Source organism: Sphaerodactylus townsendi, linkage group LG15 (assembly GCF_021028975.2).
Source record: "Sphaerodactylus townsendi isolate TG3544 linkage group LG15, MPM_Stown_v2.3, whole genome shotgun sequence".
In the NCBI taxonomy this organism is placed as follows: domain Eukaryota; kingdom Metazoa; phylum Chordata; class Lepidosauria; order Squamata; family Sphaerodactylidae; genus Sphaerodactylus; species Sphaerodactylus townsendi.
The window spans coordinates 17,948,305-17,974,065 of NC_059439.1; the positions used below are offsets into that span (position 1 = coordinate 17,948,305).

Genomic DNA, 25,761 nt, shown 5'->3' on the forward strand with positions numbered 1-25,761 from the left:
TTGCAAGAAAGAAACGCCTTGCGTGCTTTATTCCTCATTACAATAATACAGCTAAGCCAAAAGAGCCTTTACAATGAAGTGCCCTTAATTCTAGGCCTACAGATTCAAATTGCTCCTCTATGTAAAGCCTCAGTTGAATATCTTGCAGCGCCAAAATTCTCTCGCCTGCCGATTCTGTGGCCCAGTCTTAACCCAGCTGGTCGTCTTCTGGGCTTTTTCACAACATTGTCTCGAGCTCCTTCTTGAGGCCAGAGTGGCTTCCCTCTGATTCGAGGGACCTCCTTAATGCCTTTAGGTTCTCCTCAAAGGCTGTCTCAGTCATCTCTTGGCTGGGAGGCCTGGGCAGTGTAGGAGAACCAGATGTGTATTCCAGGGCAGCTGTAGAAGCGGGGGTAAGTTGTAGCAGCCAGCTCTTGGCTCCCAGAGGCAAGGCAACGGCTGTTGAGGCTGTCCCCCAGCCCGCCATGCTCAGACTCACGCTGTTGGTGACGTGAGACACAAGCCCTCCGTAATAGTAGCTACCCCCTGTGCTGGTCACTCTGGTTTTCTGCTTGATGTCTAGGACCAGGTTTCTCCGGAAACGGGCTTTTTTAATTTCAGCTTGTACCTAGGGATGAAGACAGACCATCAAAGGACCACAGCTGGGACAATCCTAGAGGTGATGACATGTTTGCAGCAGCAAAACGGAGCAGGGATCAAGAGGCACCTCAGATGTCAAACGTGCCTCTTGACTCCTTATTTAACTGAACAAGACGGGTGCTTTTTTGGGGACTCGGACACTGATCAAAACAACTCACAAACCAGTGGCTAATTTCCCATGTCCAATATCCACTTTCTTTTTGGTGTCTTCCTCCTGGCTTTGTTTCCACTAAAAAGTGATCGTCAAATTCAGCGCAGGTATAACTTGAGATTCCATGGATGGAACGCTGTCTGTACCTGAACTGCCTTGCCACATTAGAAAGGTGGGAGATGCAGGTTATGGGAGGGAAATCTGCCTGGGTACAGGGGTGCAAACAGGGCTCATACTGGGCCAGGGCTGAGGAATGCAAGTGTATGTAGTGGTTAAGAGCAGGTGCACTCTAATCTGGAGAACCGGGTTTGGTTCCCCGCTCTGCCACTTGAGCTGTGGAGACTTGTCTGGCGAACCAGATTAGCTTGTGCACTCTAACACATGCCAGCTGAGTGACCTTGGGCTAGTCACAGTTCTTCTGAGCTCTCTCAGCCCCACCCACCTCACAGGGTGTTTGTTGTGGGGGGTGGGAAGGGAAAGGAGATTGTAAGCCCCTTTGAGTCTCCTTACAGGAGAGGGAGGGGGGATATAAATCCAAACTTCTTCTTTAAGCATTGGATGTGAAGTTGCTAATGAGAAGAACTACTGGGAGAAACTTCGGGAAGACAGGTGATGATGACAGAATTCTGAATGTTCTTGGGATGAGAACTTGTGAAGTGGTGGCAGGTATTTCGTTTCCAGACAATGTTTGGCTTTGATAGGAGAGGGCTGAGGGAATTTTGGGAGGTGACCATCTCTGACCATCTCTACAATTAGCCTATTTAAATCAGAGATCAGGAAGAGCAAATGCCACCTCAAAGGATCTGGTTTCTTGGGAATACCTTCCATTTTAAAAGATTAAAAGATTGCCATGGAATATGTGTCCATTCCCCAGAGAGACAGTGGGGAGCAAGATAGATCATCCACATCTCAAAAGATGAAACTACACATAAACATACATGTCTTCCTGCAGAGGGAAGTGGAGATTTTGCAGAAATCATACACATGCATTCCCTTAAGGTGAGTGAAATCTTAACTTACCTCGCCATTGCAAAAGCAGTAAATGAAAGCCACAAAGAAACCCTGCCAGGAGAAACAAGAGAGCTGTGGATGAAAGAACAGAAGCAGTGGAGTAGACCAAAGATGAATTTCACAGCCACAAAGACTCACCTGTAAAGAATTAAAGAGCATCTCATAGTGCATCTGAATCTGCCACAGGGTGCTGGAGACATCTGTGTAAGGTATGGCCATAAACACCACATAATGGACACCAAACAGGGGCATCAATACCAGAGTAGATTTCAGGAGCTTCCTGAATGGAGAAAAAAAACCCAGCATGCCACCTCTTAGTCTCTTGGCTACAACACAAGGACTAGAACAGTGGTGGTGAACCTTTGGCACTCCAGATGTCATGGACTACAATTCCCATCAGCCCCTGCCAGCGCCTTAGCCGGCAATTGGGGCTGATGGGAATGCTCAGTCCATAACTATCTGGAAGCGTAAAGGATTCCTGCCACTGGACCTTGCAGGGAATTTAGCTGTTGGGGTTGATAACGGTAAGGAGAGACTCGTAATAAAGAGGAACCATAGCACAAGGGAAGGCCAGCAGCAAAAGGCCTTTATTTATTGGAAATATTTATATTCCACCTCATCCGGCTTGCAAGCTTGACACAAAAAGTTTGCACGAAGAGTCTAAAGCGCTAAAAATGGCAGCTTTCCATCCAGACCACATACCTATACTGCTGGCGGGGGTCCAATTTTCCTGCATTCGCTTCCCACAGTTTGGATGCCAGGACTCTCACAATGTTGAGGAAGAGGAAGAAATTGACCTAGCAACAACAACAAAGCATAACTTTGCCCTCTGTTGATTTTTTTAAAAAATCAGTAGGTTTGCAAGAGTATAACAGTACAGTGGAACTTCGGTTTTCATCGGTTTCGGTTTTCATCGATCTTTTCAGTGAAAAAATTGTCTCGGTTTTCATCGATTTGCAGTAAGGTGCAGGGGTTTGTGGAGAAAAATCACCCAGACAAAGCTGTTGCAGGCCGTGTCTGCAACTTGTTTAATGACAATGTCTTGCCCCATTTCAGACAAATCTTAAAGAGGCGTCAGAAACAGACCTCTTTGGACAGCTTTCTGGTGCGACATTGGTCCACTGGCTCTGAAGCTGGTACTAGTGTTATTGTTTGTTACTGTTTTCAGCATTAAGCACTATATTTATTCATCAAAAACGTGTTTTTGGTATGTTTTTTGGAGTGCCTCGAACGGATTAATTGGATTTATGTTGATTCCTATGGAAAAGTTTGCCTCGGTTTTCATCGGTTTCGGTTTTCATCGATTCTTTTCAGATGGATTACCAACGAAAACCGAGGTTCCACTGTAGTTTTGATGCAGTGCCCGGGAGCAAGAGCCAGGAACATCATTCCTCTCCCCCACCCCCACCCCTTTCTTTCTGTACTGCACTGGTGTCTTGTCAAACTGTAGTTTCTTATGAGTTTCTCTACAAAAATCCTGGCTATAGCCATCAGCAAAGCAATGCAAATATGAGCACTTGGGCGTGGCTACTGCAGGTGGCTATTAGAAAGTACCCTCTCCCTACCCAGTGGCATTTGGGGGCTATTTTTTTTAGCAGCTCACAGTGCACACCTTACCACAATTGCTGCTAAGATTGGGGTTTGGTAGATCCATTTCATGCGTCCAGCGCTGAGGTCCCAACACCTGATGAAGAGAGTCTGCAGTAAATACAAACGGCTATTGTTGGGGTGAGCCAGCTTAACCCAACAGAGCCTCAGACAGAGCACAGGGACACCTGTGCCATCTGTTGCCTTCTGGGCAGGTGAGCTCACCTGTCGCAAGACCCCATGACTCACGGTCATGGGATGCCCTGGACAAAGGGACAAAAGGTACATACCCCCAGGTATGGATTAGGCCCAGACAGGAACATTTCCTCCTGCACGTATGCAGCCCCCATGAGTCATGTACTGTACAGTATTCTCCCACTCTCCCGCCTCCTGACCTGCCTCTTGGGAAACCCTAATAAAAGGTGCCAGGGACCAGAGCTCGGCGGATTAGCTAGATCGATCTGCCGCTGGCTTCTCTCCACCAGACCCTGATATTGCTGCGTCCTGCCTATTCCTTGCGCCGAACGTAACGACTTCATGCTATGACTACACACCATCCCCCACTTGACCGCTTTGAAACTCAATTTCACTGTGCCCTGTTCCTTTCATAAGTCTCAACAAAGCACAGAATTTAGGCTACTTTCTAGCTACTGAAGATCAGAATCTGGGCTTAGAAATAGCTGAATTGTATAAGCCAGAAGGAAGTTTAAAATTTATATAGCATCCTGAGAAAGGTTTGTAGAATCGTAGGGTTGGAAGAGACCATAAGAGCCATCAAGTCCAACCCCCTGCTACGCAGGGACACACAATCAAAGCACTCTTGACATGTTCATCCAGTCGCAGTTTAAAAACCTCCAAAGACTCCACCACTCTCCGAGACAGTGAATTCCACTGTCGAACAGCCCTGACAGTCAGAAAGTTCTTCCAAATGTTTAGGTGGGATCTCTTTTCCTGCACCTTGAACCCATTACTCCGTGTCCTAGTCTCTGAGGCAGCAGAAAACAAGCTTGCTCCCTCTTCGACATGGCATTCCTTCAAATATTTAAACATAGCTACCATGTCTCCCCTTAACCTTCACTTCTTCAAACTAAACATCCCCAGCTCCCTAATTCTCTCTTTGAAGGGGAATGGATTCCAGACTTTTTACCATATTGGTTGCCCTCCTCTGGACACGTTCCAGCTTGCCAGTATCCTTAAATTGCAGTGCCCAGAACTGAACACAGTTTCACATATTATTTTTCTTGCACGGAAGGATGGAAGAATCTGAGGCTGAGGAATACCTGATCTAAAGGGACCAGGTGAGTTCAAGCCAAAATTTTAACCCAGTACCTTCCTGATTCAGAGATTACATTATTTCAGCCTTCACACTTTAGGGCAATTGAAGGTTGTTGCACAAGACTTTATCTCTTGGTGATCCATGGCATTGTGCACCTGCCCTTCCCAAACCCCATCTTACCTTGGTGCCACTCCCAGATCTCCAGGAATTTCATAACATAGAGTTGGCAAGCCTAGCTAAAAATGTTGCAACCCTACCTAACGTGATTAGAAACGTCAATGGTTGACGTTGATTTTAAAAAATGCAGTATCTAGCTCAATTCATAAGCAGATTGGGGTTTATTTGGGAGAAGGATTTTCTTTAACACAGAATAACCAGCTGAGCTTATTATGCCTCCATTATTTTTTTGGTGTGAGGGGGGGTCTTTTTAGAACCATAAAAGTTGGTCCCAAGGTGGAAATGGTTAAGCACGTGGCTCTCATCCTTCTCACTGACTCCTCCTCCCGATTTACAGACTTGTTCCGTATTTTCCAAAATACCTTTGAAGAGAACAGTACGTACTGTGTATCTGCCAAAGATGCTCTGACACTGGCCCATATTGACACAAAGACAGCAGGCACCCCTCGAGGGAGAAAAAAAGGGGGGAAACAGAAACATAACTAGGTTTACAATAAGATCTTAAAAGGATAATAGGGGGGAAAAAGTCCTGACCTGAACAGACCAGGTTTGTCCAATCTCATCAGATCTTACAAGTCGAGGAGGGCCAGTCCTGACTAGTAGCAGAAGAGTTTGGATTTCTACCCTGCTTTTCTCCAGGATAAGGAGTCTCAAAGCAGCTTATAAACTCCTTCCCTTCCTCTCCCCACAACAGACACCTTGTGAGGGAGGTGAGGCTGAGAGAGTACAGAGAGAACTGTGACTAGCCCAAGGTCACCCAGCAGGTTTCATGTGGAAGAGTGCGGAAACACATCTGGTTCACCAGATAAGCCTCTGCCACTCAGGTGGAGGAGTGGGGAATCAAACCCAGTTCTCCAGATTAGAGTCCACCTGCTCTTCACCACTACACCACGCTGGATGTGGATGGGAGACCTCTACGGAATTCCAGACTCGTGGAGGCAGGCAATGACTAACCACCTCTGAACATTTCGTGCCTTGAAAGTCCTACAGCACAGGTGTCAAACTCGTGGCCCTCCAGATGTTATAGACTACAGTTCCCATCATCCCCTGCCAGCATGATGCTGGCAGGGGGATGATGGGAACTGTAGTCCATAACATTTGGAGGGCCACGAGTTTGACACCTATGTCCTACAGCGTCGCTATAAATCAGATGTGACTTGGTGGCACTTTCCATCACTGAGAGAAAATGGTACACAATGACTACATTGTTCCCCCCATCTCTCATGCCAGAGAAACTAGGCAAATAGGGTGAAGGGAATGCTAGCTACTGTGACAAGGGCATCAAATACACACGTGCGAGGGGTGTGTGTGTCTCTTCCTGTATACCCCTTTGACCTAGCCTTTAGGTAAAGTTTCTAGTCCTGGCTGAGGATCCCCATAAAGATTATTGTTAGGACAGACAGTAGAACATGAACTGGGCTGTGCTTACCCCAACCGATGAGGGTAAGGGCCCACAAATAGCTTTTGTTCGAGAGGAAAGCCATGAAGATCAAGCTGTGTAGATAGAGACCTTCAACCAAGATCCAGTAATGGTTGGTGGCCAAGAAGTAAAGGAAAATGGTTACAGCCACCTTGCAGCCTGCCTGAAAGGACACAGAACGACACAAGGCTTATCAATCGAGAGCATTTTTATTCCAATCTAGAGCATTTTTATTCCAGCTGATTTTGTCCTGATCAGCTTTGAGCATATACGATTCTCCTGTCCTCATTTTATCCTCCCAGTAGCACTATGGAGTAGGTTGGACTCGCCTGAAATCACCTGGAAATGTCCGAATGGAAATTTGAACGTAGGTCTCTTGGGTCTCTTAACTGTTCCCCCATTGTAGCTCTCAGTAATCTACTTTCTATTATACGCCCACAGCCAGCTAATCTAGGATTATGCAATCTCGTTGGTCTAGTACAGTGATGGCGAACCTTTTTGAGACCAAGTGCCGAAATTGCAACCCAAAACCCGCTTATTTATTGCAAAGTGCCAACACCGCAATTTAACCTGAATACTGAGGTTTTAGTTTAGAAAAAACAGTTGGCTCCAAGGCGTGCGTTAGTCAGGAGTAAGCTTGATGGTAGTCGGTGGTTTTGCTTTGAAGCAACCGTGCAACTCTTCCAACGGGTGAATCACGACCCTAGGAGGGTTTACTCAGAAGCAAGCCTCGTTGCCAGCAACCAAGGTTACTACCAGGTAAAGGATCACACTTTAGTTCTTCACAAGAATATCAGTGGGGTTTAAGAGCACTTAACAGGGTTACCTACACTGCTTTCCCAAAACCAGGGCTTAGGTTTAATGCTAATAATTGAGCACAGTAGCCCAGGCCAGCCTAGATGTGTGGGGGGGGGCACTCTGAGAGGTCTCTGAGTGCCACCTCTGGCACCCGTGTCATAGGTTCGCCACCACTGGTCTAGTATCTTTATCCCAGCCCGTTCTTTTCTTCGGTTCCGAGATTTCAATGATCTACTTAAGGAACTGAAAAGGGAAACACGTTCACACCTCAGAGATCACCCAACTCTGTTCTTGAAGGGTTTTTCCTTTCTTGCCAAACTTGAAGCCAGATTTGTCAGAAACGTTGAGTTACCAATTGGCCATGCTGGCAGGGGCTGATGGGAATTGTAGTCCATAACATCTGGAGTGCCAAAGGTTCGCCACCAAGGAGTTAAGCACATTGAGTCTGCTTAATCTGAAGTCAGGCAGAAGGAGGCAGAAGGAGTCTTCTGCCCGCAAGGGAAACAGTTGCCACCTGTGCTTCCCTCGCAGTCCACATCATATCATGCGCCATTTTGTTCCCCTGAACCTCACAAGCAGCAATTTGGGAAATAACAATTTGGCTGCATGTGGTTGGAAGTGAGAAATTTGTCAAGATGCAACACGTTCTTCTTGTTACCTAAAAAATACCTGAAGCGTATTGTCTTTGAAGCAGGGTTGCTGGCTCCAGGTTGGGAAATACCCAACCTGGATTTTGGGGGTGGAACCTGAGGAGGGTGGGATTTAAAATCATAAAGTTGGAAGAGACCCCAAGGGCCATCCAGTCCCACCCCCTGCCATGCAGGAACACACAATCAAAGCACTCCTGACATATGTTCATCCAGCCTCTGTTTAAAAACCTCGGAAGAAGGAGACTCCATCTCTCTCCGAGGCAGTGAATTCCACTGTCGAACAGCCCTGACAGAAAGTTCTTCCAAATGTTTAGGTGGAATATCTTTTTTCTGCACCTTGAATCCATTACTCCAAGTCCTAGTCCAGCCATTCTCAACCAGGGTTCCGTGGTACCCTGGGGTGCCGTGAGCATGTCCCAGGGGTACCGCAGCAACACTATGGCCCCCGTCATTTTTGTGGTGTCTCCCACCGGCGCCAGCAAGGACATGGAGCTGGCCCATGGGGCAGGGCCTGCCACAAGGTCAGCAGCCCCCCACCCCACCCCCGTGCTTCCCTTCACCCTGGGAGGGGAAGGTGGGGGGTGTGGCAAGCAGGGGCAATGGGAGGGGAAGGTGGAGGGTGGCGGCAGGGGTACCGTGAGATATGAAGAGTGAGGTCAAGGGTACCCTGACCTCGAAAAGGTTGGGAAACACTGTCCTAGTCCCTAAGGCGGCAAAAAACAAGCTTGCTCCCTCTTCGACATGGCATCCCTTCAAATATTTAAACATGGCTATCATATCCCCCCTTAACCTTCGCTTCTCCAGACTAAACATCCCCAGTTCCCTCAGTCTCTCTTTGTAGAGCATGGATTCCTGACCTTTTACCCTTTTGGTTGCCCTCCTCTGGACCCGTTCCAGCTTGTCAATATCCTTCTTAAATTGCGGTGCCCAGAACTGAACACAGGACTTTAGGTGAGGTCTGACCAATCAATGTGATATATAATGCCATTAGAGTTCACCTTCCAATGTGGCCACTATCCTCCAGGTGAACTGGTCTCTGTTGCCTGGAGATCCGTTGTAATCCCAGGAGATCTCCAGCTACCACCTGGCAACCTTACTGTGAAGATTTAAAGCCCCTTGAAGATTTAAATCAGAGCTGTCCAACTCTGGCTGTTTGGATGTTCATGGATGACAATTCCCATGGACACTGGCCATGCTGGCAAGGCCTGATGGGAATCATAGTCCATGAACATCTGGAGAGCCAGAGTTGGACACCCCTGATTTAAAGCTATCTGAATTCTAATGGGTTAATGAGAATCCTGTCTCTGCACTGGTACTCACCAGCTGAGTTTTCTTAGGTCCCCAAGAGAGGTTGAGCTCTTCAGCATTCCAGTCCCCAATATGTCCTTTTTCCGGTCCCTCTGGGATGGTGCTGGAATACAGCACGACGTCCTTCACAAAGATGCTTGTCGCTCGGCAAACGAAGGAAGCAAAGAGGTGGAGATGGATGTAATTCCGAGTGCAGTGGAGTCGCCTAAAGATACCCATAACCCATGCAGGAGGAAAGGTCATAATGACCATCAGGTACAATTAAGAGGATACAGGCTAGTAAGGAGCACCGGAAAGGAAGTGGCCAAGGTGTTACCCCCTATCTTCCGTTTCATGTCTCCCAAATGTAGGAGAGTACTGGTAAGAAATATACATCAATTTAATCTTCGTATTGGTCACAAAACAGTCAATTTCTATGGCTGATTCCGCATGGGCCAAAAACAGCAGTGTGAAAACGCTGTGAAAACAGTATAAACTCTTTTTCACCATTTTAAACCCTTTTACACCATTTTCACACTGTTTTCACACTGCTGTTTTTGGCCCATGCGGAATTACCCTATGTGTCTCTCAAGACGCAAATTACCACCCCCCCCCCTCATCTGCAATGCAAAATAAATTTAAATGACTTATTAACAGTCTCGCCCCTCGTGTGTTGCTGGCCATGCGGCACTAATGGGGCGCTACAGGTCAGAACTTTTTCCCATGCCACAAACTCAGATCTGTGACATAATAAGGCAAGAGGTCCACTAAGCATGCACAGAGTGTCTTTCCTTACCTCTAAATGCATTGCTGGGATTTGGTAGCTTGGAGTTTCCAAGTCAGAGAATGTGGTCCCCATGCAGATTTGGAGCCCAGGTGTATCTCCTTTTGCTAAATAAATCCTTTGCCAGGCAGTTGAGGAAGGATGCTCTCTGGGTACAGGGGATAGTACAGGATGTGTATAGTAAGTGTTTCCCACCCCCTACTTACTTGAAATAACAAAGGATGAACATGGCCACCACAAGAGAGGCAAGGGAGATGGAGTAGCCAATGGTATATATGATGTGCAGGCGGTCAAACACCTCCTGGGTGGGGGGAAGAGAGAGAAATTCCTTTACTGATGGTCTCTTCAAGAGCAGTCTGCTAACAGCTGGTGTGAAGTTTCTATCCTCTACCTCTATTGAGAACCTTCCCCAAAAGGAAACTCCTTGGTCTCTTTACAAGCCCATAACCAACCTAACCAGTAACTATGTCTTAGGAATTCCCTACCCTGAGCTAGCGCAGTGTAGTAGTTAAGAGCAGATGGATTCTAATCTGGAGAACTGAGTTTGATTCCCCACTCCTCCGCCTGAGTGGCGGAGGCTTATCTGGTGAACCAGATGTGTTGCCGCACTCCTACATCCCTGCTGGGTGACCTTGGGCTAGTCACAGTTCTCTCAGAACTCTCTTAGCCCCACCCACCTCACAAGGTGTCTGTTGTGGGGAGAGGAAGGGAAAGGAGATTGAAAAGCCATCTTGAGTCTCTTTACAGGAGAAAAAGGTGGGATACAAATCCAAACTCCTCCTCCTCCTCCTCTGATGATTTTAGGAATGTGTACTTTTGCAATCTCGCATTTGGACGTCTGCAATAGGGATGCTAGACTCCAGGGGAGACCTGTGGATCTCCCAGAATTTCAGCTCAGCTTCAGACTACAGAGATCACTTCCGCTGGAGGAAATGGATGCTTTGGAGAGTAGGCTGTCTGGGACTGAACCCCACTGAGGTCTCTTTTTGCCTCAGGCTCCACCCCCAAATCTCCAGGAATTTCCCAACGAGCTGGCACCAGGGGCGTAAGGAGGCAAACTGGAGCCCTGGGCAAAACCTGAGTTGGACCCCCCCATGGGCAGTCACCCCACCACGACCCCCTCTCCAATTTTTTTTTGCACCAGGTCATTGGTGCCTGCAGGGGGTACATTTTTAGACATATCTGCACCAATATGACATATCAGCATCCCGCCGGCCAATCAAGCGGGAGGAGGAGGAGGGGGAGGAAGGGCAGCGGCCCAATCGGCGCGCTCTCTCGGGACTCCTCACCCCGCAGGCGACGGGGAGGGACGGAGGGAGGGGCTCCCGTCATTGGCTTCAAATGCCCCCCCCCCCACTTGGCCTGGCTCCCCCGGAACCCCCCTCTCCCCCTCCTGATCGGGTGCCGCAGCTGAGGAGAATCTGCCCCACAGTGCTCAGGAGAGACCCCCGTCCCTCCCCTGGACCACGCCACGCTGACCGCCGCCTTCGCACGAGACCGCATGTGGGTGTTATGGGGTGATTCCGCTATCTTCCCTAGCCTCTTTGAGCTTGGCAGCCCGTTTGGACAATGTAGCCCAGAGGCTACACCTTCGCATGAGGCCCCACGTCGAGGTTGTGGCGTGTGGGAGCCTCTTTGGGCAGCGGAGCCGCTCGGGATTCTGCTGCCCTCCAGTGGCCAAAGGTGTGAATTACAAGCACAATCCCGAGAGCGTGCTAGCGCTCCAGCTGCTGCAGAGGGCTCCCCCAAGAGCGTGGTAGCACTCCAGCCGCTGCCCCGAGAGCGTTGTAATGCTCCAGCCGCTGTCGAAGGGGGCTCTCGGAGAGCGTGGTAACGCTCCAGCCACTGCACTGTTCTTTCATCAACTGGGCAGGGGAGCCGCTGGGGATGCTGCTGCCCTCCAGTGGCCAAAGGTGTGAATTACAAGCGCAACCACCACCCCCACAGCATTTCTCAGGTTATAGTTACTATAATGTAAAGTGTCTTTGGGCAGGGGAGATGCTGCGGAGGGCTGCGTCACCACGCTCTTCGAGAGCCCCTTGGCAGCGGCTTGAGCGTTACAACGCTCTCGGGAGAAACCCTCTGCAGTGGCTGGAGCGTTACCACGCTCTCCGAGATCCCCTGCAGCGGCTGGAGCGCTAGCGCGCTCTCGGGATTGTGCTTGTAATTCACACCTTTGGCCACTGGAGGGCAGCAGAATCCCGAGCGGCTCCGCTGCCCAAAGAGGCTCCCACACGCCACAACCTCGACGTGGGGCCTCATGCGAAGGTGTAGCCTCTGGGCTACATTGTCCAAACGGGCTGCCAAGCAAATAGAGGCTAGGGAAGATAGCGGAATCACCCCATAACATCCACGTGCGTCTGGTGCGAAGGCGGCGGTCAGCGTGGCGTGGTCCAGGGGAGGGGGGTCTCTCCCAAGCATTGTGGGGCAGATTCTCCTCAGCTGCGGCACTCGGGAACCTTTTGTTTGCAAAAGATGTGGTTCACCGTGGAGTCATGACCACTCCTCCACAAAACCCCCAAACCTCTATTTTCTTCTGTGATCCCCCTTCCAGTTCTTTCCCCCTTATTCATTGTATTAAATAATTCAACCTTCTCTTTCTTCTGTTGTTCCGGGGCAAAGAAGATGGCACATTCTGTATAATTGGCCCATGTCTTGTTCATGGTGGGTACCAAGTCCCAAGTCCCGTTGCCATTGCAGTATCGGTAGGCATGACCTGAAATAAGGGGAAAGCGGAGGTCCATGGTCAAAACCAGACAAGGGGGAGTTGCCAGAAGGTGCAAATCTAGCACTTCTTTCTCAGTGCAAATGCCTCCAGCATTGGAGTATGCAAACATCAAGTGAAAGAATACTTCTCTGTGTGTGCTGAGCCGCTTTAGCCAATCATGAGGGATGGTTGAATGTCGGCCAGTTTGGTTCATGTCCTGTTTGCCAGGTATGAACAGGGAGCCGATTTTTCAACGAACTGTTTATTGGCCAGTCCACAGCTGTTTGTTTCACTTATTATTTCCTATCAGTGCAGTTGGCTCTTTGTGCAAGTGCATTCTCACACAGCCCAGCTAAGTTCTATAGTCCCCTCTGCTGTGTCACGGTTGTGTTCAACAGGCAATTGTTTAATAGACAGTCAAATCAGTCACTCACCATAGAAATTAGTCATAAATAAATGCTGGGTGGTGTAGTGGTTAAAGAATAGTGGACTCTAATCTGAACCAAGTTTAATTCCTCATTCCACCACATGAGCAGTGTGGACTCTACTCTGGCAAACTTTGTTTTGTTTCCCCACTTCTCCATATGAAGCTTGCTGGGTGACCTTGGGCTAATCACAGTTCTCTCAGAACTCTCTTAGCCCTACCTATCTCACAAGGGGTCTGTTGTGGAGAGGGGAACGGAAGAAGTTTGTAAGCCACCTTGAGTCACCTTACAGGAGAGAAAGGGGGGGATATAAATCCAAATTATTATTCTCCTCCTCCTCCTCCTCCTCCTCCTCCTCCTCCTCCTCTGTTGCTTTTGTGAACCTCTTCGCCCTTCCAAAATTATGGGCTAGAAACCAGTGTGGCATTCAAACATACCTGAGGGGGGTGGGGGAATCATCGTCGTTGGGGAACCTGCATTTAGAAGCAGTTTGTTCATTCACTGCCCCTGAACATAAGTTTCATGTTCAGCTAGCCTGATACTCAGGAGTTCAGTGTTAAATACCAGAAGTCACTGTTTTCTCCACCATCTCACTCTGTAGCAAAACCAACACCAAGGATGGATCCTACCAAACGCTAGTGCTCTCAGAACTAAGAATAAGGCATGATTTAGACATGTGGGGCTGTGAATTCTGTGTATGTTAGGAGAACACACAAAGGATCGTATTGGACTACCATGTTCCAGAACATGAGATGTTCCCCTAGGACACCTGGCAAATCTATCACCATCCCAAGGCCCATGAGGTAAAAACCTGGTTGCCCATATTTCAGCCATCTAATAAGCTCCCTAGGTATCAGAAGCGTACAGTAATGCTTGAAGGAGAATGCATACCATCATGGTTGAAGTCATAGACGTAATCCGGACATGGGACTGCCACCAGTTCATTGGAGAAGCTTTTCGGCCAGCAAATAATTCCATCCCACTCAGGCAAGCAATTCTCATCTGACAGAGAAATAACAAGTGGCAGTACTTTGTGTGATCAGGGAAAGATATTCTTAGTCAGTGAAATGGAGACGTTAGAAGCATTCATTTTGGTCTTCAGCACATTCATCCTAGTTTGCAATTTCTCTCGAGTGTCTTTTTGTGATCGAAAGGTTATCAGTTACTATGACCAGATGCTGAGGGTTTGGGATTTTTCCTCAAGAGCTCTTTACAGATATCCTGTGGGTAGGTTATGGCAGCAACTGTCCCTCCACATCCCTATTTGCTTTCATCTGCACAGATGTATCGTCAAAGACTTTCATGGCCAGAATCAACTGACTGTTGTGTGTCTCAATGTGACATGCCTCTGACGATGCCAGCCACAGAAGCAGGTGAAACATTAGGAGCGAAAGCTATCAGACCACAGGCATCAGACCGGAAAACCCAGAACTGCCATCTGTGTAAAGCCAGGAATTCTTGTAGATTATGTGCTCATACCCTGTTTCCCTGAATATAAGACATCCCCAGAAAATAAGACGTAGTAGAGGTTTTGCTGAAGTACGAAATATAAGGCATCCCCCGAAAGTAAGATGTAGCAAAGTTTTTGTTTGGAAGCATGCCCGATGAACAGAACACAGAAAAATAAGACATCCCCTGAAAATAAGACATAGCACATCTTTGGGTGCAAAAATTAATATAAGACACTGTCTTATTTTCGGGGAAACATGGTAGGCACACCACTGCCTATGGAAACAGATCTGTTTTGCTGTGAAATATTTACATACCACAGAACAGGGGTCTGCAACCTGCGGCTCTGCAGATGTTCATGGACTACAATTCCCATCATGCCAATTGGCCATGCTGGCAGGGGCTGATGGGATTTGTCGGCCATGAACATCGGCAGAGCCGCAGGTTGCAGACCCCTGTTCTGTAGCATGTAAATATTTCACCATAATAATCAAGGCAGGTGTACAACAGGTACTGTCACAAATATTACACCCATGCGTACTCCAACTCACTAGGTGAGAATCATTTTAACATTATCTTACTATCACAAATATACAAAAAATGTTTAGTAAGTACACCGTCAGGTATGGCTATAAAACCTCTAGATTAGGGTTTTTTATCCTTTGTATTTTGCAGTCCCTTTTGTCAAAGCCACATAATTGTTGTACAAAGTATTCTTTTTTCTTACTCCTCTAGGAGCACATGAGATCCCTGATATCCAGAGAGAAGGACTATTTAAAGAAGGAAGAGCCTATTGAAATTGAAACTTTGAGAATTCAGTTTGGAAAACTATCTGGTGTGAAAAAACGGTTGGTGCTCTAAGAGGGAGTAAAGAAGAATACTTTGTACAGCATTATTGAAAACCGATGAGACTGCGAAATAAATCTAAAGGATTTGAATGTACTGACAAAGCATACTTTTTTAGAGATACCAGCTAGTATTTAATAGCCGATAATCACCTAGTGAAGTTAAATGCATGGGTATATAGATAATTCAGACAGTAAATATTTCACCATAATAATCAAGGCAGAGTGTGCAGCAGGTACTTGTGTAACAAATATTACGCAAAAAATGTGTATCCAACTCACTAAGTGAGTATCATTTTAACATAGTCTTACTATCATAAATATACAAAAAATGTTTACTAAGTACACCGTCAGATATGGCTATAAACCCTCTAGATTAGGTTTTTATTTCGGCAGTCCTTTGTCAAGCCAATCTGAAATGTACAAATACAAGTGTCAATTAATCCTTTCGACAGCTATAATTAGAAAACAAAAATCCAAAGAACCCTCCCACTGCACTTACAATTGTTGTACAAAGTATTCTTTTTCTTACTCCTCTAGGAGCACAACTGTTTTTTCTTACACTATACAAAAAATAAAACATTCATATTATTCAATATTAAACCTAAATTTTCATATCAATAATAATACAACAATTTTCATTGTTAAAATTATACTCACTTAGTGAGTTGTAAATATTTCACAGCAAAACAGATCTGTTTCCTTTTTTTAAAAAATGCCCTTGTTTCCATTCCAAGTGATGGAAACGTATGAAAATCATGTACCTTTCACACTCTCTTGCTGGGCACGGATCTCCCTGTGACAATTTGCTTTCGCTTTGTCTAGCAAATACATCTGTTCTTCTTTGGTCAGCACGTCATCTGTGTCCACCTGCCGGAGGAGAAAAAGAGGAGAGAGGCTCAGAGGAGGGCTGGAGGGAAATGTGCCAAGACTTGTCCATATAGTTATGGTACAAATGGTCCAACAGTGGAGCAAAACACCCAAGATGGGGGTCAGACTATTTCGTCGCTGTGTGTGTGTGTTCAAAAATGCTAACTGCACATATTTATGGCTCCATGGTATCGGCGAGCAATTTTTTTTGAAAAGTGCATGTAGTAAGTCTAGCAGACTAGAAGGGGTTCCTGAAGAAACTCCTGCCTTGTGAACCAATAGGTTGGATCCAGCCAATTTTTCCATCTTATCCAATTTTCCCATCTTATCCTAGGATCATAGAGTTGGAAGAGACCACAAAGTGCCATCAAGTCCACCCCCTGCAATGCAGGAACACACAAACAATCAAAGCACTCCTGACAGATGGCCATCCAGCCTCTCTTTAAAAACCTCCAAAGAAGGAAAACCAGCTTGCTCCCTCACCAACATGACATCCCTTCAAATATCTAAACATGGCTATCATGTCAACTTTTAACCTTCTCTTCACCAAACTAAACATACCCAGCTCCCTAAGTCTCTCCTCATAGGGCATGGATTCCAGACCTTTTACCATTTTGGTTGCCCTCCTCTGGACCCGTTCCAGCTTGTCAATATCCTTCTTGAATTGCGGTGCCCAGAACTGTACACAATATTCCAGGTGAGGCCTAACCAATGTAGAATAGAGAGGTACACTTACATCCCTCAATCCTATCTCTTCGCTTCCATCCATGTATGCCCCGTGATCCCCTCCTTACTGGAGAGAAAGACGGTGTATAAATCCATTTTTTTCTTCTTCTTAGGCCTGCGCATCTTGTCATGCCTCAACCTGAAAACAGTTTTTGGACCACATATTGCGCTCTGCAATAATTCACATCTTTGACAGTCCCGAGCAAGACGCAAAACCATAAGCTCCATCTACCTTGTATGGCTAGTGGGTTTCCTTTGACGCGGTACCTCACAGATTGTGCTAGACTTTTGAGCAGCTACATACCGTGTTTCCCCGAAAATAAGACAGTGTCTTATATTAATTTTTGTTCCCAAAGATGCGCTATGTCTTATTTTCAGGGGGTGTCTTATTTTTCTGTGTTCTGTTCGTCGGGCATGCTTCCAAACAAAAACTTTGCTACGTCTTCCTTTCGGGGGATGCCTTATATTTCGCGCTTCAGCAAAACCTCTACTACGTCTTATTTTCTGGGGATGTCTTATATTCGGGGAAACAGGGTATTTGAACAGTGATATAGAACACAACATTGTGTGTGTGTGTTTGTAAAGGCATCAGTAGAGTGAAATGTTAGAAGAAAGGACAGAAACGGGTCGGGAGAACAGATAACGGCCAAGCCATCCGAGCGGAAATTGAGATGAAAAGGAAATCCAGCAAAGGACCCTTAAAGGTTGGTCCAGGTACCCAAGTCCTCTTGGCAGCCTCAAACGATCATAAACTATGTCCAAAGGCGATGAGATCGCTTGGCATCTGGACAGGCTCATTTCCCTTGCAAGGATTGTCAGGAAATGGGAGCAGCTTCAAGAGATAAAACAGGACACTGAGAAACAATGAAAACGGGTGCAGGCATTGACAGCTGCAATTAAATTGCCACTCTGCCCAGAACGTTTTGTGAAGACTGATAAAGTTTTCTCAATAATGAAATGTCCATCACCATTGGCAGGAGCAAGACCAGGACACACTGAAACCCTGGATGCAAACAGGGTGATCTAATGGGATAAGAGAGCTAAATATTAGTTTAAGATTTTTTAAAAAAGATTTTCTATTGCTGTGTCTTTTCCTCTTTTCCTTTTTAAGTTTTTATGTTTTTCTTCAGTCAACAATGAAGACTGATGAAGTTTTCTCAATAATGAAATTTCCATCACTGTTGGAGAGAACGAGACCAGGACACTCTGAAACCCTGGATGCAGTCAGTTTATCCCATGATGGATCATCCTCTGGTCTTATATGAATCCTGCCTGAGTCCGTTTATTAACTGGATTTTTAAAAAGTATTTTCATTAAAGTTAAAACCAGCAAGGAGCAGCCGAATAGCCAATTCCATCCAGCAGAGGTTTAAAGTAGACAAGCTCCAAGTGGTGGTAATGCAAACATTCACCAGCAGTTAGCACTGTTTAGTTGGAGAAGAACATACAGTAATAGCCTAGTACAGGAGTCTGCAACCTGCGGCTCTCCAGATGTTCATGGACTACAAATCCCATCAGCCCCTACCAGCGTGGCCAATTGGCCATGCTGGCAGGAAACTGATGAAGTAGCGAACCTCCATAATTTCTGGAATACCGCGGAATTACCGAACAATCTAATAAAGGGGTCAGAGGCAGGCAATGGCAAAACAATTTTATCTGGACTTAGAAGCCTAACAGTTTGCAGGAATTTGGACTTGCGATGATGATATTTTACACCCACAACACAGTGGTCCGGGACCTTTCTGGCACAGTATGATGGTCACAGCGATAAAAAATGGCTGCCACAAAGTAAGCTTGCAACGCCAAAGGCGGAGCCTGTCAAACGTGCACAACAATAGTAACATTGTGTAGATCCTTGGGCTGTGGTGGCAGCTGCTGCCGAAACAACACTTAAAAAAAAATCTGCACAGCCAATCGAATCTTCAACAGTTAATCGGAAGTCTTGCCGGGCAAAAGCCTGCCTTGCCCTGTCCACTTTTTAAAACCGCTTGGCGGGGTGCCAGAAAAGGTGTCAGTGGGTGCCATGTTGGGGACTCCCATAGTAACACAAAATGGGGTCACACAGTCTTTGGAGTCATTAAAGCTCACATATTCCATTGTGCGAAATGTGCAACGGAGATTCTTATGAGATTCAAACATCAGTGGTGGCGAACCTTTGGCACTCCAGATGTTATGGACTACAATTCCCATCAGCCCCTGCCAGCATGGCCAACTGACCGTGCTGGAAGGGGCTGATGGGAATTGTAGTCCATAACATCTGGAGTGCCAAAGGTTCGCCACCACGGAGCTAGGTGATCGGAATATATATAGTTTACAAGGTTACAAGAATGCTAAGGTTACAAGAATGCAAAAATTGAAGCCAAGAAAGATAATGGGGAGAAAAACAGGATTGGTTGATAAAGCAACCAAAATCCTGGTACAGGGCAAGGGGTGGTATGACATAAAGAGCATGCCCAAATATGGGAGAAGGTAAAAGTAAGCGGTGTGTGTGTGTGTGTGTGTGTGTGTGTGAGAGAGAGAGAGAGAGAGGGGGGGGGGGGGACCGGCCCAGCCAATGAGTAAAGAAACAGGGTGTGTACACTCAAGAAGGGAATAAGTAATATTTGCAAACAATAGAGCGCTGATACTCCTCCCTGAAGCTCACAAGAGATCTCCCTAAACTGCAGTTTTGAACAAATAAAACTTTGAAACAGAATTTTTTTAAAAGAACTGGTTCATTTAACCTGACAGAGTTCTGCTCTGTGGCAGAGCTTTTGCTCTGTGTCTATCATAGGCATTTCAGATCTTTCTGATTAAAAAAAAAAACACAATTCACCAGTAAAAGAGAAACGGCTGAATTAGGATTTGTCAAGAAGTTTGATACCATTTCCCAAGGACTGGGGATTTCTCAATCGTTACGGGTGTTAACTGGCTTAGCAAAGCGAAGGAAATTGCGTTACTCCCTAATTACTGCTTTTGCAAATGGCCTGTGTACTCTTCTTCATTACATTTGAATTTTACCAAATGACAGCTACCCTGTGTGCAGAGGTGGGATCCAGCAGGTTCTCACAGGTTCCCGAGAGTAGGTTACTAATTATTTGTGTGTGCCGAGAGGGGGTTACTAATTGGTGATTTTGCCACGTGATTATGCCCCTCTTCTCAGCAGTAGCGCGCAGAACTTGAAGCAGCCTAGCAGGAGGTGCACCGGTGTGTATGGCAGTCTGCGCCTGCGTGCATTCGTTTCCTGCCCAAGGACCGGCGCAGCGGCTGCATCCTTGCCACAGCCCTGCCCAAGAATGCCCCGCCCCTGGAATGCCTGGCCACACCCCCATCGTGCCCTACCCAGCCCCATTGGCGCTACGCCACAGTTTGAATCCAACCACCATGGGAACCTGTTACTAAAATTTTTGGATGCCACCACTGCCTGTATGTCCTGCATTGCACGCTCCTTTGACCCCACTGTTTAAATTTTATTGTCTTCATAAGCTCATACATAAATGTCTGCCTGAAGAGAACCTACCGCATGAAGCATCCATGAAATAATCTGTTAGAAGAAAAAATTGTTAAGTTTTTCTGGGGTCACAACAAGACTCTGGTTTTGTTTTGTTTTTCCCCTACCCAAATGTGTGGCTCAGAAGAAAAGTCATTTCCAGAACTGTTCTTTTTTTCTTTTTACATAACTTGAAACTGCTAAAAATGTTGAACTAGCCCAGAGAATATGCAAATAGGGGGGAAATACGAGTCCAAGGTAGTTGAAATTTCTCAGCCCACGGCCCCTTCCTCTTTCACTATCGAAGGAAACAATCCTGCTGACAAAACAGTCCTCACTTTTCACCATCGTTTCTTGACTGAAAACGGCACAGACAGAGGTGGGATCCAACCAGTTCTCACCACTTCTCTAGAAGTGGTGACTAATTTTTTCTGAGTGCCGGGAAGGGGTTACTAAAGCAACCTCCCTGCCCAATAGGGACTGGAGGTGCGTGTGTGCGCCGCCGCCACTGTTTGAATCCCACCACCATCGGAACCTGTTATTAAAAATTTTGGATCCCACCACTGGGCACAGAGTATCTTCATTTCAGTCTCTGCACAAAGTTCAAACAGCCCAAGTAGAGGTCTGAGCCAGAAAGTATCATGACTATAAGCTGGGTCAGGTCTGGCTAGTAGTCGGATGGGAGACCACCAAAGAAGAGTACATAGAGGACGGCAATAGCAAACTACCTCTGTTAGTCTTCTGCCTTGAAAACCCCACTGGGTTGCCGTAAGTCAGCACTTTACACATACAACAGTGCCGTTCTGTGCAGCGTCACGACCTCCTCAGTCCACCAACAGCTTCGGACCACGTTACCAATCATCCAGTGGTCATTCTTGTCTTTCAAATTGCTGCGAAGCCCCCTTGTCTCAAACTTTTCTTTATTCAAATATACCCCTGCCTTCTTCCCCAGTGGGAACCTAAAGATACTTGCATAGCTCTCCTCTCCTCCATTTTATCTTAACAACACCCCTGCAAGGCAGGTTATGCAGAGAGTGCAAGACTGGGCCAAGGCCACCCAACAAGCTTCTGAGGTAGCATGCGGATTCAAACTGGGATCTCCTGGACCCTATACACTAACCACTATGCTCCCCTGCCCTTGGTTCATAATATAAACTGACAAGACCTTTGAAGACCCATTGCAGTCCTAGGGGTGAAAAGAAGCGCCAAAGATTCTCCTGGGATACATTTCAAGGTTCTGTGCCAAGCGTCAGGATTTCTACACCAGCTTGTTATTCCCGTCACTACCCTACCACTCCTTTGCCTGGGGGTGGCAGACCACCCTGCGAAGAACAAACCGTCTCTTGTCGTGCTCAGATTTCGACAGCCTTGTGCAAAGAGGGGCCAGCGACAGAAGAGGGGCCAGCGACAGCGACAGAAGGCAAGGCGGACCCCGAGGAACGAGAATTGACACAGTCCTCAAAATCTGTTTTGCAGTCAAGCCCGTGTGGGGGAATATGTTCCTATCTGCACCCCCTTCATCTTGCGTGTCCATCTTTTTATTGCATTGTTTTGACTTGAAGATGTCCTTCCGGGCTGGGGTGTGTTTTTACCTCCTTTTTGAATGAGCAGTTGTTGACTCTCGCTCTGATTCCAGCCATCAGAGCTCTTCCCTTCAATGCCGTGTTTGCTGCCTTAGTTCAAAAGCAGTGGTTCTCAACCTTCCTAATGCCATGACCCTTTAATACAGTTCCTCATGTTGTGGTGACCCCCAACCTTAACATTTATCCATTTTACAGATGGAGAACACTGATGCAGAGAGTCTTCGGCGACCCCTGTGAAAGGGTCGTTCGACCCCCAAAGGGGTCCCGACCAGGGGTGGGATCCAAAAATTTTAGTAACATGTTCCCTCACCAGCCCCCCCTCAGCAAAGGGGGCAGAGGCAAACCTGAGCCCTGGGCAAAACCTGAGTTGGATGCCCCCCCCCATGGGCAGCCACCCCACCACGACCCCCCCCCCCAAATTTTTTGCACCAGGTCATTTCTAAATCATCATCACATTATAGAAAATGCCCCAACTCACAAATCTGAACCCAGCAAGGGTGAAACACACAGGTTCTTTGATAGAGACTGGTGAGATAAAAGGCACGAAAGGCTGAGAATCAATGACTTGCAGTACCTGAAAGGGATTAACCCAGTTCAGGGAGTTACATGATTAGTCGCAATTGCTATATGGAACCTTCAAGTTCAAAGGCAGTGTGCCTCTCGGGGAGACGAGGGCGAGGAGGCGGAAAAGAGGACGCAATTAGCAACCCCCTCTCGGCACACACAAATAATTAGTAACCCCCTCTCGGGAACTGGTGAGAACCTGCTGGATCCCACCTCTGGTCCCGACCCACAGGGATGAAACTTCTGGCTCAGTTTTGTCGCCACAGTGAGAGAGAAATGTAGCAGCTCTCCTGTATTCACTTGCCTTTAGTTAAAGAGGCAGAGGATGCTGCCCTGTCTACTCCTGTTTCAGAAATCTCTCTTTCAACCATCCCCAAGGAAACAGCAATCGCCTGCCTGCATCTACCAGTAGCCATTTGTCATCAAAATGTCAGTGATGAAGACAGAGGTGGGCAGTTCCAGCCATCCATCAGGACTGGAGCTACTAGCCAATACAAGCCCACATCTTGTGCATGGATTAGACCCTATCAAAAGTCTGCTCAGAACAAAGCCTATTGTAATTTTTTAAAAATTATTTTTAAGCAACCTAAGTTTTGGAAGCTCTAAAAAAATATATCTAGGACTAAAATCAGTTTGCTGGTTTGTGTTACAAAACAAAGGTGTAGGGGTGAAGAGCAGGTGGATTCTAATCTGGAGAACCGGGTTTGATTCCCCACTCCTCCAGGCTTATCTGGTGAACCAGATGTGTTTCCACACTCCTACGTTCCTGCTGGGTGACCTTGGGCTAGTCCCAGTTCTTGGGAACTCTCTCAGCCCCACCTACCTCACAAGGGGTCTGTTGTGGGGGAGAGGAAGGGAAAGGAGCTTGTAAGCCACCTTGAGTCTCCTTACAGGAGGGAAAAGTGGGGTATAAATCCAAACAACAACAACAAACTCGTCTTCCTCCTCTTCCTCCTCTTATTCTGATTGCCCTCACCTCCCCCCAAAAATGCCCTCAGCCGCTGCACTTATCGCAGAAAGCTGCAACCCCACAACTGGGGAAGGTGCCTGTCAGGTTGCAACAGTGTGCCTTTAGTAAAGTCTATTCAGGAGTCAGCCAGTTCTCAGCAACAGGAGCACTGACCTTCTTAAAGAGGTTGGATAGGCAGACAGCTAATTAAAGAAGTCCAGGGGAAAGGCCTTCCCTGTAGGGCAGAGCAGCAGGGTATAACTGGACATAGAGAGGAGAAAAGTCTGCTTTGAATGACTTGTGAAGAGAGCACATTGCTGTCTTAATTCCATCCCCCCTCGCACAGTTCAATCCAAATATTTTTATTTCATGGGTGACCAAATAGAACCGAAAGTCTCCCATGGTTTTCTGTGCTGCACGAACAATCCCAGAACTACATCCATTACTGAAAGATTTCCATTGAATCTACCACCGCTTTCCCGTTTTCAAAATATACAAGTGGTTCTCTTTTCCAGAAAAAAAAACACCAGTCTGGCCAAATGACGGAGAAAGTTCATTTTGTTTTCCAGAACGTGATCCGGACTTGATCGCCCCATCAAACATAGCAACACTTTCTGTGCCAATCCAGATGTTATGGGAAAAGGAGGAAGAAACACATCTGGGGAGGAGGATTTCTTTTTCATTTCTCTCATTCGGTCATTGCTCGGTCGTGAGATTTGAAAACAGGAACTGTCCCTCAAGCACAGGACAATTTGGATGGCTCTTGCATAAGGCACAGAAAAAACTATTTTCACTTTCTGGAGACTTTTAGAACACCCACTGAAACGGATGGGATTTGCACCAGACTCTTGCACAAGTTCAGGGAGGGGGGAAAGCATTTGCAGGCGATGTTCCCAACGCTATAAACAGGGCCAATGAACACAAACTGGAAAACGACTTACCAAAGCCCCAGCCAAATTCAGAAGGGAGAAGCAGAGGGTGACGGACAGCACACTTCCTGCCCGGGTCAAAATGTCCATGGTTCTCAGAGTTTTGGTGTCATCCAAACTGGAAGTGAGTTCTAAAAAGCCAGGCTGGGAGGGTCACCCTTAAGAACCACTCACTCCACACTCATTGATGTGAACCCCATATGCATCCTCAGGAGGTATTGGGTATCCGAGCTCGTTGTCTCCCAGCCGGCCTTCCTCGCCGCTTTCCCTCAGAAGCAAAAGAAATCCTCCAAAAGACTGACCAACGTCAGCCGTGGACAGTCATTTAGACAGATGGTTGCCGAGATTGACGCATCACGATGTTCCGCATCTTCGTTTGGTCCTTTTGTGTCTGCGCTCGGCTTCTTCAGGGAGCGCTGGCGACTATCTCCTGCTGTTCCTTGTTCCCCTCCAGAGCTGAGGAACTCAGGTTTGTCAGATCACCCCTAGGTGCTACATTTTTTCCTCCTTATTTTGCATTCGGTGGCAAGAGTTTTTCATCACTGCTCTCCCCCCCCCACCCCTTGCCATCTTCAGTCATACGTGTCATAGAACCATAGAATCACAGAGTTGGAAGAGATCGCAAGGGTCATCAAGTCCAACCCCCTGCCATGCAGGAACACATGATCAAAGCACTCCTGACAGATGGCCATCCCAGCCTCTCTTTTAAAACCTCCAAAGACAGAGACTCCACCACACTCCGAGGCACTGCATTCCACTGTCGAACAGCCCTGACGGTCAGGAAGTTCCTCCTAATGTTTAGGTGAAATCTCTTTCCTGCACCTTGAATCCATTACTCCATGTCCTAGTCTCTGAGGCAGCAGAAAATAGATTTAATCTCCTGGTACTGAGTTTGGGAAGATATTTTAGCCAGCGTACCAGTATGGGGCAAGGGGGGACGTGACTCTGATTTTCATTTGTTTGCTTTCTTCATTTCTACCACTGCTTTCTCCCCTGTGGTGACCCAAAATAGCCCACATCTGTCTCTTTCCCACCATTTTTGCCCCCATAACAACCCTCGGTAGGTTAACTGGGTGGTCACCCAACAAGACTTCATAGGCCCCTTCCGCACATGCGGAATAATGCACTTTCAATCCACTTTCACAATTGTTTGAAAGTGATTTTTGCTATTCCACACAGTAAAATCCAGCTGCAAAGTGCTTTGAAAGTGGATTGAAAGTGCATTAATTTGCATGTGCAGAAGGGGCCATAGTCTAATCAAGTGGGGATTCAACCTGGGATCCCCCGGATCCTAGTCTGACCCTGACCACAGCCTCGAGCTGGCCCATACCTTTTCATCACAGAAAAATTCATAATAATAGGAATGAATCTGTCATCAGGCTTGCTATGAAAACCAGGACTGCATCCCCATATGTATTGTGAAAGAGCGGTAATTTGCAACTGGATCAGCTCGTCGACACGAGAAA

General features: G+C 46.9%; 1 protein-coding gene across 1 annotated transcript; it reads right to left on the reverse strand.

The window, feature by feature from the left end:
* On the reverse strand, positions 1-24,696 carry PTH1R (parathyroid hormone 1 receptor). Its single transcript, XM_048517683.1, has 13 exons — positions 24,308-24,696; positions 15,971-16,076; positions 13,804-13,914; positions 12,372-12,496; positions 9,987-10,081; positions 9,030-9,222; positions 6,271-6,424; positions 5,226-5,286; positions 3,419-3,485; positions 2,504-2,598; positions 1,940-2,081; positions 1,811-1,852; positions 1-607 (listed from the first exon to the last, which is right to left on the reverse strand). Exons 1-13 carry the CDS (start codon positions 24,383-24,385, stop codon positions 218-220), a joined length of 1,659 nt encoding a protein of 552 aa, XP_048373640.1. The 5' UTR covers positions 24,386-24,696; the 3' UTR covers positions 1-217.
* Positions 24,697-25,761: the final 1,065 nt, after the last annotated feature.

What these genes read in the sequence shown, in the direction of transcription:
- PTH1R (XM_048517683.1), bottom strand. Translation starts at nt 24,385, where the DNA reads ATGGACATTTTGACCCGGGCAGGAAGTGTGCTGTCCGTCACCCTCTGC. An exon ending in CCAGCAAGAGAGTGTGAAAG is followed by an intron (nt 13,915 to 15,970) that starts GTACATGATTTT and finishes TTTCTCTGTCAG; the next exon opens with ATGAGAATTGCTTGCCTGAG. An exon ending in TGCTCTTTAATTCTTTACAG is followed by an intron (nt 1,853 to 1,939) that starts GTGAGTCTTTGT and finishes TTCTCCTGGCAG; the next exon opens with GGTTTCTTTGTGGCTTTCAT.